The 16561-nt window shown below is 40.1% G+C and overlaps 1 protein-coding gene across 5 annotated transcripts in view; it reads left to right on the top strand.

Annotated features, from left to right (window-relative positions):
• Positions 1 to 16561, top strand: part of PHACTR2 (phosphatase and actin regulator 2) — a 106832-nt gene that overhangs the window by 70673 nt on the left and 19598 nt on the right. For 4 of the 5 annotated variants that reach the window (XM_051614211.1, XM_051614212.1, XM_051614209.1 and 1 more), the window contains 3 exons: positions 1825 to 1983; positions 11689 to 11925; positions 15519 to 16068. In XM_051614211.1, the coding sequence (XP_051470171.1) occupies positions 1825 to 1983; positions 11689 to 11925; positions 15519 to 16068 (946 nt within the window). The remainder of the gene's footprint in view (positions 1 to 1824; positions 1984 to 11688; positions 11926 to 15518; positions 16069 to 16561) is intronic. The other variant, XM_051614213.1, reaches the window with a different exon arrangement.

The raw sequence follows: 16561 nt of genomic DNA, 5'->3' as shown, positions 1-16561 counted from the left end.
ATCTGTAAATTTGACACATTTTTTTGCTATGTGCTTTACTGGGGAGCTGCCTGACTTTGTCCATTAATGGTTGTAAATTGCATTTAGACTGCTGGGACATGTAGTAATGCTTCAGGTTGGTTACAGTCTGAGTGTAAATCCTATAATTTGTGCTAATAGTGTGTATGCTTTGGTCACTGATGTCCTTGTCCCTCTAACCCACTCTTAAAAAAGGAATGGGACTTTGGATCCCTTACAGGCATTGAGCAAAGTGAGAAAATGATGTAAAGTTGAACAATTTTCTCCCCTTTCTCCTGTCTCAAGAAGGACATCAGACCTGTCTATGTTGCCTTCATTACATTGTGCTTCCTGTCTGATGAAAACTATCATTTTTAAGGAGCAGTTTGAAAGAATGCAAGATTGGTTTGAAGGTGCTAAAAAAGAGATATGGAAAAGACAGTGGTTGAGCAATGTGAAGGCATGTGGAAGGAATGGTTATGGAGATGAAAGCCAGCTGAGGAAATTACATGGAGTCTTGAAACGTGAGAGGTAAAAAATGTGAAAAAGTGACTGTTTCACATGGGATGAAGAAGAAAGAAGTGGAAATTGGAAAGTGCCACTTGGACGCAGGAGTTGTTTGCAAAACCAGGACACAAACAAGATGTGGGAATGGCACAGGTGGAGGCAGATAGGAAAGAATGGGTTTATGAATACCTGGAAGAAAGGAGCTGAAGAAGCTACATGTTGTAAGAAAGAGGCCTTGTGCAACTGTCAGCTATAGTGAATAAGACAAGGTTGAGAAGGCAGAACTTAGTTTTTACACATCAAGTTGAAGTTAGTGTGTGGGTGAGGATGAAACCATCTGCTTAACCCATGGAGCAGCCCAAGGTGGTAAGAGAGGGGCTGCATGATTGTGTTTGAACCAGGGAACTGCCAAACATCCAGGTCTGATAGCACACAGCAAGGAAGAGGAGGAGAAGAGAGAGTGGAATTATGACAGTTAATGAAGAAGCAGTGGGAGGAACGAGACACCAGGTAGATTTGCAAAATTTTTTGATGGACAACAGGAGAATCCTGCAAAAGGAAAGCAATCATATGTGTGAACTGCAGGTGGGCTGTGAGCAACGTAAGGATAACAAACCTTAGAAATGACCAGAGAAGAAAATCAGCAGCACTTTTAAAATGCATGCTACAGAGAACAGAAAGCAATCAAAAATGGAAGAGAGAAAGCTGTGTGCCAGCTTTATGTGTGTGGTACTTTTCAGGAATATAGAGACAAGTAGGGAAGAGAAAGACTTTTTTTCAGGATTACAAAAAACCTCATGGTTGAGGTAGACTGGGTAAGTGAGTAAAATGTCATCAGAGCTGTGACCTATTTTATTCATTAAGCAGGCACACATATTCTAAGAACTTCTGTCTGAATTCCTGACTGATTTACCTGCTGGGATGCACCACACTTGTCCTGCAACTCTATCCCCTAATTGTCCAGATCTGAGGCGTGTTGGAACATACTGCAGCTCCATTGTGGTCCATGCACACATTTCTTTGTTGTGTAAACCAAGATGCAGGGAGGAAGAGAACGGGATGCTAATGTGTACGGACACAAAACTGGACCTGAAAATCCATGTGTACTTCCTGCAGAGATGTCCACCCAAAGAACATGAGAGCTTAGAGAGTTCCTTTACAGTGTTATTTTTCAGAGCAGATCTGCGGCTGGATGTTTCACTATCAGTAAGTCTTCTGCTGTGCTTCCATGGAAACTTTAAAGCAGAGGGATGCTGTGTGTTGTCAGTAGGAGCTGAGGAAACAGTTAAACTAGCAATAGCTTTCAAATTTTCGTTTCAGATGGTGATGTAACAGTAAATTTTGAAACTTCAAATGGACACACCATAGCCATTGGTGAACAAGCCATCCAGGAAGAAAGTGTGGTAAAAGACAGTGGAGATAATGGTGCTTTATCAGAGAGAGCATCAGTATTGGAAGGGAAAAAAGAAGATCAAAAAGGTAAATGAACACATTCTTCACCAATTGTTTTTCATCTACTTAAAATATTAACATGTTCTTCCATTAGCACCAATACATGCTGTGAGTTCTGTTCTTCCACAAGGATGCCAGCAGAGCCTGCCGAGAAGATAAGCCTTGTGAAACGTCAGTATTTCATCACTGGTAGGCATGCCTTTTACTATGGTATAGTAAGGTCATAAAGAAAAGCATGGTCTGAGCATGAAAATGTGTGCAGGGATGTTAAGTTTCTAAATTCAGTGTGAACCTTTCCTTGTAGTCACGTGCAAGCTTTGCTTTCAGGATTTCCTTTCATGAAAGAGGACCCTAAGTGCCTGTGCATCACCTTGCAGTGTCATTGCAGAAGGGACTCATGGGTTCAATGTTCAGAAGTGTTTAAGCTACTTAAAAACAGTGGATCGTTTTGCAAATAACTTCAGCAGCTCATTCCCATTGTTTTTTATTAAATGTTAAATACTTGCAGCCCAGCTCTTCAGAAGTACTCAAGAGGCTGTATCAGTGCCACAAACTGAACCTAGGTCATTATGGAAAATGTACTTTAGGAAGATACTGTTTTCTGTACATGAATTGCATTAAGTGCTGCTAAATATTTCTTATGTTCCAAATCCCAAAGTCCATATTAATTTTGTTACCTTTATTCAGATCCACCTTGGTAATAGGAGTTTGACTGAGTAAGGGAAAAGTAAAGATTAAGGCAGAAACACAGGATTTATTTTCTTTCTCTAGCATCTTGAATAACATAGCACTTCTTTTCCCTGTCCAAAAGTGTTCTTAAATACTATTCAATTTATTGGATTTTCCTAGAGGAAAGAGCAAGTATGCAAAAGATCAAGAACTTCATGGCTGGCTGTTAGACTGAGCAGCTTTTCCAGTGTCTTTTAGTAACCCCTGCCTAGTGATGAATGAGCCTCTGGAGTTTGAAAGGGTCAGTTTGGCTAACAAAACAATTTGAATTCTTCTCTGAGCTATGTAAATCACTTGACTATATAAAAAGTGGCTGGATGTCCAAGGAGAACTGCCTTTCTTATGAGATTTCTGGTACTTCCTGTCTCCAAACAAGACAAATGCAAGATTAGACTTTTTTCATGTCGTTTAAATATGTCTATATTTTGGTGCCAACTAGAACCAGATGTGTATTGGGTCAGGAGAAAAGAATAACAAAAGCCACTGAAAACTCCTTTAAAATGGTTCAGGTTAGCTTTAGGGTTAGAGCAGAAAGCTTACTATTTTATGCATCCTTGAATTCAGCACTTTGGAACTGTCAAGTCTTGGAAGTTTTCCTAAGGTACAGTTTTTTTAGAACTACACATTTCTAACAATGTTGAAATACCTTCTAGCTGACTCTGCAGAATGGTGAACTCCAGTGAAGCAGAAACTGTTCAATATCTATTTAAAAGATTATATTACACTCTGTACTCCCTGTATATGGTGTTGATCTTACAGGAAGAAATTAAAAATTATTGCTGTACAGAAGTAGACTCAGTACAGAAGAATATGTTGCTATTATTCCAGTCCCTCTCAGAAAATGAAATGTATATGGAGGATGGTGAAGAAAAACAAATAATGGACAACCTAGCATTGTAGGCTTCATAGAATATCAGTATGACCATACAGAAGATGCAAAACACTGAGAACAGCCTCCCTCTTAAATTTAAACATTAAGTTCTTCTGCATGTAAACATCTGAATCCCCTGAAAAGGAACAAGAGAGATGTATTGCAGTGGAGTTACATGCCCACAGAGGTATTAAGGATCAGTTCCACACTTCAGCAGCAGTGTTACACAGTGCAAATCCAGTACAACTCACTGAACAGTCCTTGTGAATACAGTTCAGTTATTCTTTACTTTATAGCACATGAAGCAAGAAGGTGACCAAGTCGGTTGAACTCAGAGGAAGAGTAAGACCCACCACATCTCACAGATGCATCTCCCCATCAGATTAATCCTTAGTGAATTTTTATGGCAGATACAGTATGTATGTGTTACACTCACGGGCAAAGCAAGAAACTAACAACCATAGAGTGGAGGTTTGCTCAGAGAGCATCAAAAGGGGAGCTGAAGCAGGAATACCCAGCTCACTGTCTTCTGCTCAGACCATAGCACATGCTGGTTCTTCAGATGACAGCCCTCTGTCATGAGAACTGAGGAAGGTGGAGTGAATACTAGCTGGATAATCAGGAGTAATGGATGCAAGGAGTTCATCTTTAGTGAGGCTAATGTTAAGCTTTTTAGAGTCATGAGCTCTTGTGTGTAAATCTTGAAGGAAGTTATATACACTTCCCATGTTTATAAGACCTGAAGACAGGATTAATTCCTGCTGTTTAGTAGCACAGTGTGCAGCAGTTCCAACTCTGTCTAAGTAAAAATGTTCCAAAAAAATGCATCTAATTCCCTGAATGTTATGAGATTACTTTAAAATGTTTTTATGAAATGGTGGTGGTCTTGACTTGCTCTCTTGTTCAAGTTGGTCTTGCAAATGACCTTCTCATACCAATATGATGATGGCTGCTGAAGCTGGAAGCTTAAAAAGGAACAAGTGATACAGGCACATTGTGATAATACGGTGAGAGTTGCAGCAATATGTGGTAGAATGTGGAATATGTTAGGAGTTAACAGAAGTTAAAGGAAATAAGTTGTTTCAGCATGAGCCCTGAAAATACAGTATCAACAGAGCAAACAATAGGCTCAGTCATGCCATATAAAAATGAGTTAAGCAGAAGCCAGTGAGCAAGACGACCCCTGAAAGCTGTTCCCTGTGGTGCCAGCAAGTTCCATAAACTGTGTACCCATCTGCTGCCTGTCAGCTCACAGGTGCTTTTCATATGTGGTGAAAAAAATCCCTTCAGCAGTTGAATAGTGCAACTGTTACTGTTTGTAGTAATGCTGAGATATCAGTCATCCGGGCAGGGTGGTTAAGAGGAAATTTCTCCTTTATGCCAGGATAATAAGAAGCTGACAAGTTTTACAAAATACAGGCAACTGATGGATAAAGTTTTGCAGATTATAAATCAAATAAATATTTTTCCTAGGTAATGTATTTATGTTATGTTTGTGTTGGACTGAGTTCTGAATTATTTTTACTAAGAAAAATCACTAGCATCTTTTGCAGAAGATAAGGAGCTAAACTGTAGCCATTCTCTTTGAGCACCCTTGAAGGAACACAGAGCAATGAGTAGACAGGCAGCATGTCGAAGCACACCCTGGTCATCTTTATAGAACATACCATCATGGCAGGGCTCCTGACCTGTGGTGTTTGTCTGCAGTAGCTCCAGAAGACCCCAGTGCTCCAGGTGCCAGGTAGGGTATGAACATCACAAAGAGGAGAGAAGTGTTGGAGAAGACCAAAAGCCAAGGTCTCACTCATTTTTATCACAGCAAGCCAAATCTTTTCATGATTCTGTTAAACACTGCCACATTTTGTTGTTAGCTTGGGCTTGAAGAAGTGAAAGACTCAGTAACCATAAGCAAGATACTGCCTGGATAAAAGTATAAAAGTTTCATTTTGCATACAATCAGCCAAGTGTGTTAGATGCTGCTTAGATAAATAATTGCCTGGCAGGAAGCTAGAGCTCTGTTGTGGGTGCTGTGGCTATTGTGGATGACATGGAGCATAAGCTTCTGAAATGTTCCTGTGCCATTTCTAGCAGACTGATCTGTTCAGGTTTTCTCATGTCCTTCAGTGATGGAAACAATTAGTAGTCTTGTCTTCAAATGAATTAATAAGATACATGTGCATAACATTTTTTCCCCACAGTATAACTCGTATGACAGCTGGCAAAGGTTCCTAGTCTTAGTTTGTTAGGTTCAGGTGTTCTTTCCTCAATGCTATGTCTGGTCTCCATTAAATCTGCCGTTAAATTTAATCTTTTCTTTTTCTCATGGGTAGCCAAAAAAAAGGAAGGTTGGAGGCATAAGCTCTGTTCTTACAAGCATGCATCGTTGCTGACCAATGCTTCAGTTTGTCTGCCAAGGAACGTTCTTCAAAGTCAAATTTTCTCAGTTCCTTTTCTCAGAGATCCTTGCTTGATTCCCCAAAGTGGAACAAAACCTCTTGAATTTAAGATAGACTCAACAAGAGCTGCTTTCTTTCAGAAGGCTTATGCTGTGAACAACTCACTGTGAAAGACAAGGCAAACTTTCTTCCCTCTGCAGATCATCGATATGAGCACCAGATATAAAAGGGTTTGGGTTTTTTTGCCTGACTCCCAAAGCATCTTTCATTCCAGCTGAGTTATTTGCTGGCTAAAACCAGTTCTTCTAAGAATAGTGCATCTTCGATTCATCACCTGAACTATGTAAATGGGGCTGAATCCAAATATTAAAAGGAAAGCTACTCTAGATAAAGCTGTATTTGTAGAGCCTGTCCACCAAGTCAGCCAGGCTGGCTCGTGCCACTTGGCTGATGTGGGGGGCACAGGCTTTCACACACCAGACTCAAGCGGCAGAGGAATCAGCTCCTGATTATAAAGCTGCTATGCTTTTTTTTCCTTTGTATGAAAGATGCCCAGAAATAAGATTGTAGACATGATTTTAATGAACAAAACATTGGATTATTTGAGTATATCTATACAGAAGGTATAAGGGAATGTAGAAGCCTACATGCTTTTCACTTTCCAAGTCCCCTGTCGACCAAGAAATTGTACAAATGTGTAGCTGACAGTGAAGATCCTTTAGGTGTGCTCTCAGTTTAACAGCTTGCTTTTTACACAGAAGTCAGGCAAGTAGCAATGTAAAATGACAGCCAGTGTTTGTTTTTTCCCCCTTTTTCAGTCTTGGAACCATTGCAAAATGTCTGAATGTGATGGCTTTAGGTCAGATGCTGCACCTGTCCCTTCTCCCCCTCTCCTCTTTTCTATACTGTCTCTCTATAGACCTCTTGCACATGGTGCTGTTGAAATCGTAGAGTAAGAAAGATCTGGAACTCTGCAAATGTACAGAGCTGCTCATCCATCTTCAAGAAAGATGAATTCAAAACTGCAGCGAGAGCTGCAGAAAGCATCGTGAGGCAGCTGTTCTTGTTCAGCCTAGTGAAACAGAGCCTGAGAGACCCTGGCTGTGTCTGATGAATGTAACAAGTTGGTATGTAGCCAGGAGAGAACATGGCTAAAGGACAATGCTGGCACAAGTAGAAAGGAATAAACAGTGGCTTGAAATACATTTAATCTGGAAATTAAAGGAAGCCTTCTAACAATTAGAATGGGTCTTTTTATTGAACAGAATTTTAGTAGCAATAGCAGGAAAAAAAATGCAGCTGGTTAAATCTGAAGTTTATGAAAGGATTTGTGTGAGTTGACCACCTGCATCAGCACAGTCAATGAGTTCAAATAAGAGACAAAAGACACACTGTCTTGCCCTGTGTCCCATGTTTCTGAATGACAATTTCCTGGATTTTGATTAATCAAAATACATCTCTCTGCTTAGGCTGGAAAGGAAACTAATGATTCTCAAAACTCTTACTGGGTTTCATTTAGCAAGCAGTCATCCTGCAAAAGACACACATTATTTCCAACTTCCGTTTTGCATACTGTTACTCCACTGAGTTGTGCTCATCTTCCAGGAGTAGGGTGCTTTGCAGTTGATGTAGATTGTGTGCTGGTGCTGCAGTGCTACTGGTTTTCCCTGAGGTAGCTTAATGTCAGTGCTCTAGCTGAAGAAACAAAAAACACCAGTGCTGTATGAAAAAATCCTGGAGTAGAAAAGATTTTGCCTTCAGTTCCTTAGAAGTTTACAAAAGTAAAGGAGAAAATTCTTCTATTTTACAACCCAATAATGTATAGCTTCTGTGTCCTGGTTTGAGTTTCTGAAACTTTATCCAGGATTTTCATGGGTCCATTTGGTCCAGAGTTTGCAAAAGGTCCCATAATTTAGGTGTTTACATGAAAACACAGCTTTCTTGGGAGTCTGGCCTCAATCACAGTTTCTGGGAACAAGAAAATTTGGTCTCAAAATGAGCTTTCTTGAAAATCTGGCCTTTGGAAAATTTGTTACAAACATAAACGTATTATTGATCCAAATGTTTAATGAGACATTAACATTTGCTTTGCTTTCCTACTTAAAAAGTAATTTATAGGCAGATTGCTTTTACAGCAGATGTCTTAATCAAAGCAGCAGTGAATAAAAGATATTCCTATCTGCTGGTCTTTTGGAGACCTTTCATTAAAAGGTCAGTTCATGACGAGCAGATGTCTACATTAAGAAAAACAACAGCAAGAAAAATACATTGCAGCTGGTACTGAGGTATCTGGGGGATTGGCTTGAACAAATGGATGGGTCTGAACTGATTCAGATGCCTCCTCGTCCTCATTTTGGCAAAAGATACAAAAGAAGAGCAGGCATGAAGACCATGGGTCCATATTCAAGCAGAATCATGTTAGGGAGATACAGTCACAACATAATTGTATCTAGAGCCATTTACAGACATCAGAGCATCCCTGTCACTGTTCAGGATCAAGCCACAGTTGCCATTATTAGTTATTTGTATTAGTAGAGTACTTACGTATATACTGGGAATTTATTGTAGTGTCTTACGTAAATACAGACAAACGCACAAAAAGTTGTAAGAGACTTGCAGTAAAAGAGAGAACGCTGTGGTTAGACACTGAAAATCAAGAAGGGACCAGACCAGGATAACAAGCACAATGCTGGTGGCCTAAAAATTGTCAGCTTTGTCATCACAGCAGAGGGGAACCTGAGGAGGAGAGTCACTGAATATTCACAAAGCCTGGTGGGCTGCAGAGGAAAAGCAATGAAAAGCATCTGCTTCAAAACCTGGCTTGTCACCAGCAAAAGCTGGTATAGTGGACTGGTTGAGAAGGAACTGGAAATACATATATCAAAAGTAAATGAGAAACAATAGTTTGGGCAAGTACAGACCGATACAGAGGGCAGTCAGGTTCCTATCTCATAGGATAAAAAGATGAAGCTAATGAAGATACAAGTGACAAAGCTAATATGACACCAAGAGGGACAACATGTTCAAAGGAAATAATCTTTACCACAGCTTTCCTCATAGCTATGAGCAAAAAGAAGATTCATTGGTCAAGGACAAGGAAAGAGCGTGTACATAATCAAGGGGCAGTCAGGGCTTGTTGAGAGCTGTAGCAGTCTGAGCAGACAGGATACTGCTGTGCAGAAAGAGTGCCAGGCCTTGGTATGGTGTTCATAACAGTATGGGAAGAGCTGTCCTAGATAAAGATGATATCCCAGTGACAGCAAGGTATTTCAGTTAAAATAATTATTATATAGATTGCCAGTTTTAATCACAATAGAAGTCTGCAAGCAAGAACTTTGATGCGAATTAACTGATCCAAGTTTGATTTTAATTTATAATATTTAGTTATTTCTCCAAAGAAAATTTGAAAATTATTAGTTGGTTGTCACTAAAATGTGTTTATTTGCAACTAAGTAAAATTTTACCCTTATATTTTGTGTGTTTTTCCTGAATAGGAAGAAAAATTCTAATACACATTATTTAATCAGTTACACAGTTTAATGTAGATTGACTGAGATTCTAAATCTGTATTACTTTATTATTTTAGAATATGTTGAACGGTATATTTCTTTTTACCAGGTTTTTGTTCTCTTTTTAATATTTTCCTTGCTATAATGACTGAAAAGAAAACACAGTAATGTTGTATAAGTACATAAGTTTTAAATTCTTTCTTATTCGTAAATAAAATTTTAGCATGCCGGACCTATAAGTGAAAGTTATATCAAAGAATTGTGTACACTTAAAATTCTTTCTGATCATTATGTCCTTCAAGATCTTCAAAATACAAAATCTTACCTTTTATTGCAATGTCTTTTATTAATGGAATTAAAATTTTAAAATGTCCTGCTTTTTCAGAATTAAATCAGTTTTTCATCTTTGAATGAAGGTAGGTGAAATTTCACAGAGATGCTTTTTGCTACAAAAAAAAAGGAGAGCCAAATGTAACAAATATACATGTTTATTTCTTTTTCCAAAGTCTTTCTCTGGTCCAGAGTTTTTTTCTGTGGAAAATAAAGAGGCAGTACAAGAATCTGTACTTGAAATAATCTGTTTGAAAGCTGTAAAAGCTTGCTGTACAATGGTTCTCACAAAACATTAGCAAAAACATATCAGTCTGTAATGAGCTGGAAATAAAGGAGGAAGACACTGGACAGTTAATGTTAGTCCCTTCCACACATGAAGAGACAAATGTGTGCATGTTGCTTTTAGTAACTGCAGGTGATGCAGTAGTTTCATGTTAACAAGCCTTAAGCTACAGGTTGAAAAGGCTTTCTTGTTGACATAAAGGATGTCATTGTTGTCCAACATACTGTTTTTCATCTACTAACCTTAAAATGAGGAGGTGCTGCTTATCTCTTGGGAATCTTTTCCTTCCCATGGGAAGGAAGAGAGCAGGGAACAGACAGAATATCCAGAAATAGCCATATAATGTGTGTAAGAGTGAGGCTTTAATAGGAATGTACTGCAAGAAATGAATTGGTTTCCTCTCAAGTGGTAAAAGAGACTGTTAAAAGTCCTTGCAGTATTTTCTTGGCTCCTTTCTTTCCCAACCGCTGTAGTTTTTAGTAACGTGCAAATAACACCCGTATATTCTGATGTTATGCTTTTGCTTTTATAACACCCTTTGGTTGAGGCCAGATAGGCACAGAGCTGGTATAATCTAATAGATAAAGATTCCCATCTGGGAACAGCTAATCTTACAACTGTAGCTATTATGTTGCAAAGTTTTATGTGGACTATACATGACACACCTGCAGTAACATACAGTTGGCATTAGGCGTGCACTTTTGAAGTGAATTTCCTGGTCATCCCCACTTACCCTTCTTTGGTTTGCAGAGCACACGAGCCAGGTTCCTTTTAGATGAAACAAAGGCAAAAGATGCATAGAGGAACTTGTGCTCCGACCTCTACTGGGCATGCAATCTACAGAACTAGGCTGAAGCTAGACCACAGCCAAGTCTCCAGAAGTGCTCATTGTGGCCATTGGGGCCTTGGTGCTTTTTCACTCTACAGAACCATTCCTATTGCATGACACAATGCAGATACAGTCCAAATTCCTGTTGACTAAGGAACTGCTGTTTCTTCAGAGTGAAGTCTTTTAACAGTACCCAGAGAGCTTGCATTCCCATGGCAAATTATATCCTATTTGATTTAGCTTCATCTCTTTTTGAAGAGCAGGAATACTCTGGGGAAGATGCCCAAAATAATGTTGCTGTGAGCTGCAGTCTGCAGCTTAGGAGAATGGGTTGCTTCAGGGGAAAATGTCAGCTGCATAGCCATGTTTGAGCCTGTGGCTGAGAGAATGCCCCTGTTCACATCCAGATTCACATGAATTTGAGTTTTATAGCCTGTTGATCTCAGAGGGCTGGAAAGATGCTGAGGGAATTTGTTAGAGGAGTAAATGGCATTTCCCTTGTTTAGTTCACAGCTAGTTGCCAAGTGGGGGATACTGAAAGTCAAGGATGATCCTTGTAGGTCTAGAACAGTTGAGACTGTGAGAAGTGCCAGGCAAAAATCTTCCATGAGAAGGGGGTTAAATTTTTTTCTAAGATCATACTTCAACAAGAAGCAGAAGATGAAGAAGTGTCTCCTGATTCCCAAGAGCTCAAGCAGCAACAAGTCAGGCTTGTCAGGCTTGCTGTTGAACGTGGTGTATTGTCTGTGTCAGTTGGCTTCTGTTCACTTTCTTATCCATAGAGAGCACTACTGATCACTGCCCAGAAATACCGGCATCCCATGCTCCACCATCACCCAAACCTAAGCCTAAATCTAAAAAAGCTCCGCTGCCACCAAAAAATGCTGTTGCTGCTTCCACCACCACCAGCCATAAGAGTAACGAAGCACCTCATGCTAAAAAAAAGGGAAAGGCTCCTGCTAAGCAGCCTCCTCTCCCACCACCCAAGCCAACAAGTCACAGTGCAAATCGAGAAGCTGGTGAGTACTGCACAGGCAGTGCCAGTTACAGCGGGTGCATGTGCATGGGGGTTCTTGGCTTGTCTGATGGTAACTTCTGCCTTTGTGCATAGCAGTGATACTCACGAGCATGCCATGCATGTTTTTAGCTAGCTGAGCTCTGGTTCTGCTGTCTGCAAACACCCTAGACACCAGACCAATCATTTCGCTGTTCAATGAGCGTATGCCCAACACCAGGCACTTCAGAGACTGTAGTCCCAGCTCAGATGTGAATGTTGGCAACAAAATGACCCGAGAACTGCTGAACAATCAGCAGGGCAAAAGGTGACTTCTGAAATCAAACATATGACTTGCCCTAAAGCAAAATGTGTCTTGGTACTGCTGCAACTTTCTGCTGGAAATATCCACTATTCCCTTTAATTTGACAAGATCACTAGATATCAAACAGGTAAAGGATAAAACCGTGAAGACATCTTTAAAGACTGTTGAGTATCAGTTGGTTTAGCTGAAAAAAAAAAAAATACAACCCCCCCAAAAACTAACGAGCTGGTTGCTGGCTTACTGTGATCCTGAATACACACAGGAAATGGAAAATGTTCATCATCAGGCACATAGCAGAAGTGTTTATCACTACAGTCTGAAACTGAAATTCAGCAGTGATGCTAGATAGAAGATTATAGGTAGCTGTTCTTAAGGTACTGGTCTTGATTTTGAGTGGTTGCAATTTAGATGATGACCTGAATTAAAACATCCAAATATAATTTGAATACAAGCAGTATTATGATGAATGGACTGTATATATGCATTGGCCAACTTACACAAGCCTTGTGTTTTCAATCATCTGTCAGTCTTTCAAAGCCCTTCACCCCCTCCAGTTTTCTCTCCAACTATACCTCTTTGTAGCTTGCACATTTTGGCACGTTTTGTATTTAAAGCACGCAGAAAGGGAGTGTTTGAAAACATTGCAAGGCTGCTAAAGTTACAATAATAACTTTGCCATAAAATGTCCATTCACTTGGTATTAACTGTCCCTAACACATCAGGCAACCACAAGAATAAGTATTTTGAAAACCTAGAATTTGCTACATATATTTCACATGCAGCTGGAAAAGCTACTTCTTCCCAGGTAAAGGAACCTTATAACAGCAGACCTTTCAGAAATAAAACAAACCATCATGTAAATAAATGTTTAGACTAGTGGTTAGTAACAAGCTCTCAGGTATCTCCTCAGTTCTTAAAATATATTCAGATTCCAGATTTGTCTTTTAGTAATGTTATTGAAATGTTATGCAATGCTTAAGACCATATGGGTATAAAATACATCAATATATCCCTTATATAAAATAGTACATATTCTACTGGTAATTTCTTCCAACATGAGGTACATTGTGTTCATTTGAAGTAGGGCAATACTTAAAAAATAGAGCTGACTTGGAGCAGTATTTAGTGCAAGAGGTTTATCAGATTCCTGTGAAAGTAAACACATGATGCAGCTAGTGATCCTGTTCCATGATGGAGAAGAGGAATATGAGTAACAGCTAAGCTGTGGCTCTCCTGGGGGCACCACAGCAGGCTTCCAAATTGGAATAGTAGAGTTGGAAGAAGGGGGGATTTGAATCTCAGCATGGACATGTGCCAACAGGCAAATAAAAGCCATTAAACTTTTAATTTAAACAAAATTCAAATCTTCTACTGAAAAAGAAGCATGACAGAAAATTGTCAGCCAGCCCAGTCAAAAGCAACAATAGCAGTAGCACTTTTGACCCACATGAAAGTGCAGGGGGAATTTTCCCTGGGAAAAGTCTTTCAAGTTGCTGTATCTGATTGCAGGTCCAGAAAGGTTCTGAGAATAATGTAGGTTTTTTGCAGTGGAAATGTATTTTAACATTTTCCCAGCAGCAATTACAGTGTGACTGTATAGTTGTATTATGCTGGTGGTCTTCAGTGTGAGCACGTAACTCATTCTTTTGACCTCCAGCCTGTGTTTAAGTGCTTTGCTGGATCAGAACCAGAGCCCTTTCTTACTGCCACCAACTTACTCAGTAAGGTTTCTGCTAAATAATAGGCAGGTTGGAGCCACCATCTATTTCTGCTGCAATTATACCATTTCTTTGCTTCCTTTTGATTTGCTGTTAAGCTAAGGCAGTGATTTGTAGTTGATGTGTATGGTTAGTGCAGTACCAGTAGATTCTGTGCTGTGCCCTTTACACTTGCCTTCAGCACAACAAGGGACAGTGATTTGCCTGAAGTCATGAGTTTCTGTGGATTTTTCCAGATGTACTGAAAGCCTCACAGCACTCTAAACGTTTATAAACCATAACACTCACCTACAGAAAAGAACAGAATAATGTGCCTTCTGAATTATTTTCCATCTTCTTTGAGACTGAGAACAGTCTCACTGTGAAAGATATTTTTATAGTGTGAGCTTATTATGGACAGTATCTGTATTTTGGTTCTATCCTACTCTGCTGGGGGTTTGTTTTTATTTAAATGCTTATAAGTAAAGCAGACCTTTCAGCAGATTTCTATTACAGCTTTCTGTTTTACTGGCCAAGCTTAGCCACATTAGCTTTCTAATGCTTTCATTTGTTCTCTTGAGGTTAATGCATTTTTACTCCAGCAGAAGCATTTGAGTTGCATGCATTTTGATGAGAAGGACTGAATTGTTAAGAAGGTTGTCATTTTTATTGCTTTTTAAATGAAAGTCAGAAGGCTGAAGCTCCCAGTCCAGATGATGGCTGCATGAACATAGCAATCAGAAATGTGACTGGAATGCACATGGGCAGGCAGGCTAGCTGGAATCTCTTGCAGATTTGGGCATTGCTACATACATGCTGCAATATAGTAAGTATCACAAGATTAAACAGCTCTATCACCGGCCAGCTTGTACAGCTGGTGTCAAACCCTTGTGCCACTACAGTTATCAAGGCTACTTGAGTTGGTCACTGGTAAGATGAAGACCTCCAGTCTTCTTCCTTCTAGAAATCATTTGTGCCGAGTGAGATCAGTGGTTTCTGCCTCTGTCTTACGGACATGCCTCGCTGGAGTTGAAAGTGCATCTTGTTTTGCTATCCTCTGCTGCTTGCCATTAACTAGGACCACACTGACTGCAATAACATTGTGAAAAGTAATTAACTGATACTCAAAATGGTTCTGAGGTGTTCATTGAAAAGCGTAAGGAAAATTGTGGTGTTCTCCTCGTGCTTAGACCAAAAATTCACAAAATAGAAAAGGTCAGGAGCAATTTTCTCCAGGAGCAATTTTGTTTAATAGGGCACTAAACACATTTGGAATAACCAGTGGGCTTTTAGATTATGTCCAGGAAAGTTATAATAGGCCAATGCAGAATGGTAGCATCAAACTCATTGATTTGTGAGGCTGATCCCCTCTGCTGTTCATGGGCAAGTATTCATAGTTTCTGTTTTTCTCACCTCAGAGGTGAAATTTGAAGTGCAACATTTACTCATCTCAAATATATAGATGAAGGACTGCAGAAGTATCAATTGTAATTTTTTAAATTTTTTAATATGAGCACATGTCAATTCATGCAGAAAAGCAGTGTAAACATTTTATTGTTGCAAGACTGTAAAATGCTTTATCTTTTCTTATTTTAGCTAGTTCCTCTCATGCAAAAAAACAACCAGTCTCCAAGTCCTCTTCATCACCATCTCCTTCGTCCACATCATCTCATCCTAAAGCTTCTAAGGAGACTTCCAGCAAATTGGGCACATCAGGGACTCCCAGGGGCAAGAAAAAACCTGGGAAACAGTCAGCCCCACGAACAGCACCGGATGGGGCTGCTTCTTCCCCTTCAGGTGCCACAGCCAGCAGGTTGGACACAAAGGCAGAAAAGCACGAGCCTGAGCAACCTTCCATAGTCATTTCTGAATCAGAGGATGCAGACCAGCCAAGCAAGCTTGTTGTTCCCCCTCCTCCCAGTGCTGCCCCTCCTCCTCCTCCACTTCCACCTCCTTTTCCTGCTACAGCCAGTCAGCCTGCTGTCTCCTCTGATGCCCAGGATGTGCCAGACAGCTGTGTGGCAGGGCCAGCTGTCCCCAGATCAGATACTAGACCTCTTCTCCAGACTGAGCATGGCACAGATGAGAGCCTGAGCAGTACGGCCCTAGACAGAGGTCCAGATGCTAGTGGAGAAGACACAAAAAGGTAAGACTCTATGGCTGTCATGGGTGAGTGGTAAGACCCACAGCCAAGGAAGCCACGTTTCTTCTCCTGAGGGACACTGTAGGCATGTGGAGCTCTCTTCTGTTTCTTCTGCTGACTGGTAACAGTTTGTGTCTTTTTTTGGAGGCCCAGCACAGTTTGTTCTTTGCCAACATCTTTGAGCCATTCACCTGCAGTACCTCCTGCTTCCCCAGAAGGTTGTTGCTCACAGCCTTCCTCCTGTGTTGTTGTGTGGCTTAGTGTGAGCACTGCAGTCTGCAGTTCACTAGTAGCTGATAATACTTCTATTCCTCTCTCGTAAAGGTAAAGAAGAAATGATGCTGAATTACCAAGGAGGTTTTACTTTTTTTTTGTGGATATCATTAAATATCTCACTGCTGGAGCTCTCAATTCAATAGCTGAATTTACTTGCAGACTTGAAAATTACAGTTTCAGGTTTCAGTTAGTAGGTCTTTCGTCTGTCACTGCCTAATAG

Source organism: Apus apus, chromosome 3 (genome assembly GCF_020740795.1).
Source record: "Apus apus isolate bApuApu2 chromosome 3, bApuApu2.pri.cur, whole genome shotgun sequence".
NCBI classification, from domain to species: Eukaryota; Metazoa; Chordata; class Aves; order Apodiformes; family Apodidae; genus Apus; species Apus apus.
The sequence above is the reverse complement of the archived record's forward strand: the minus strand, read 5'-3'. Positions and strand labels throughout refer to the sequence as shown.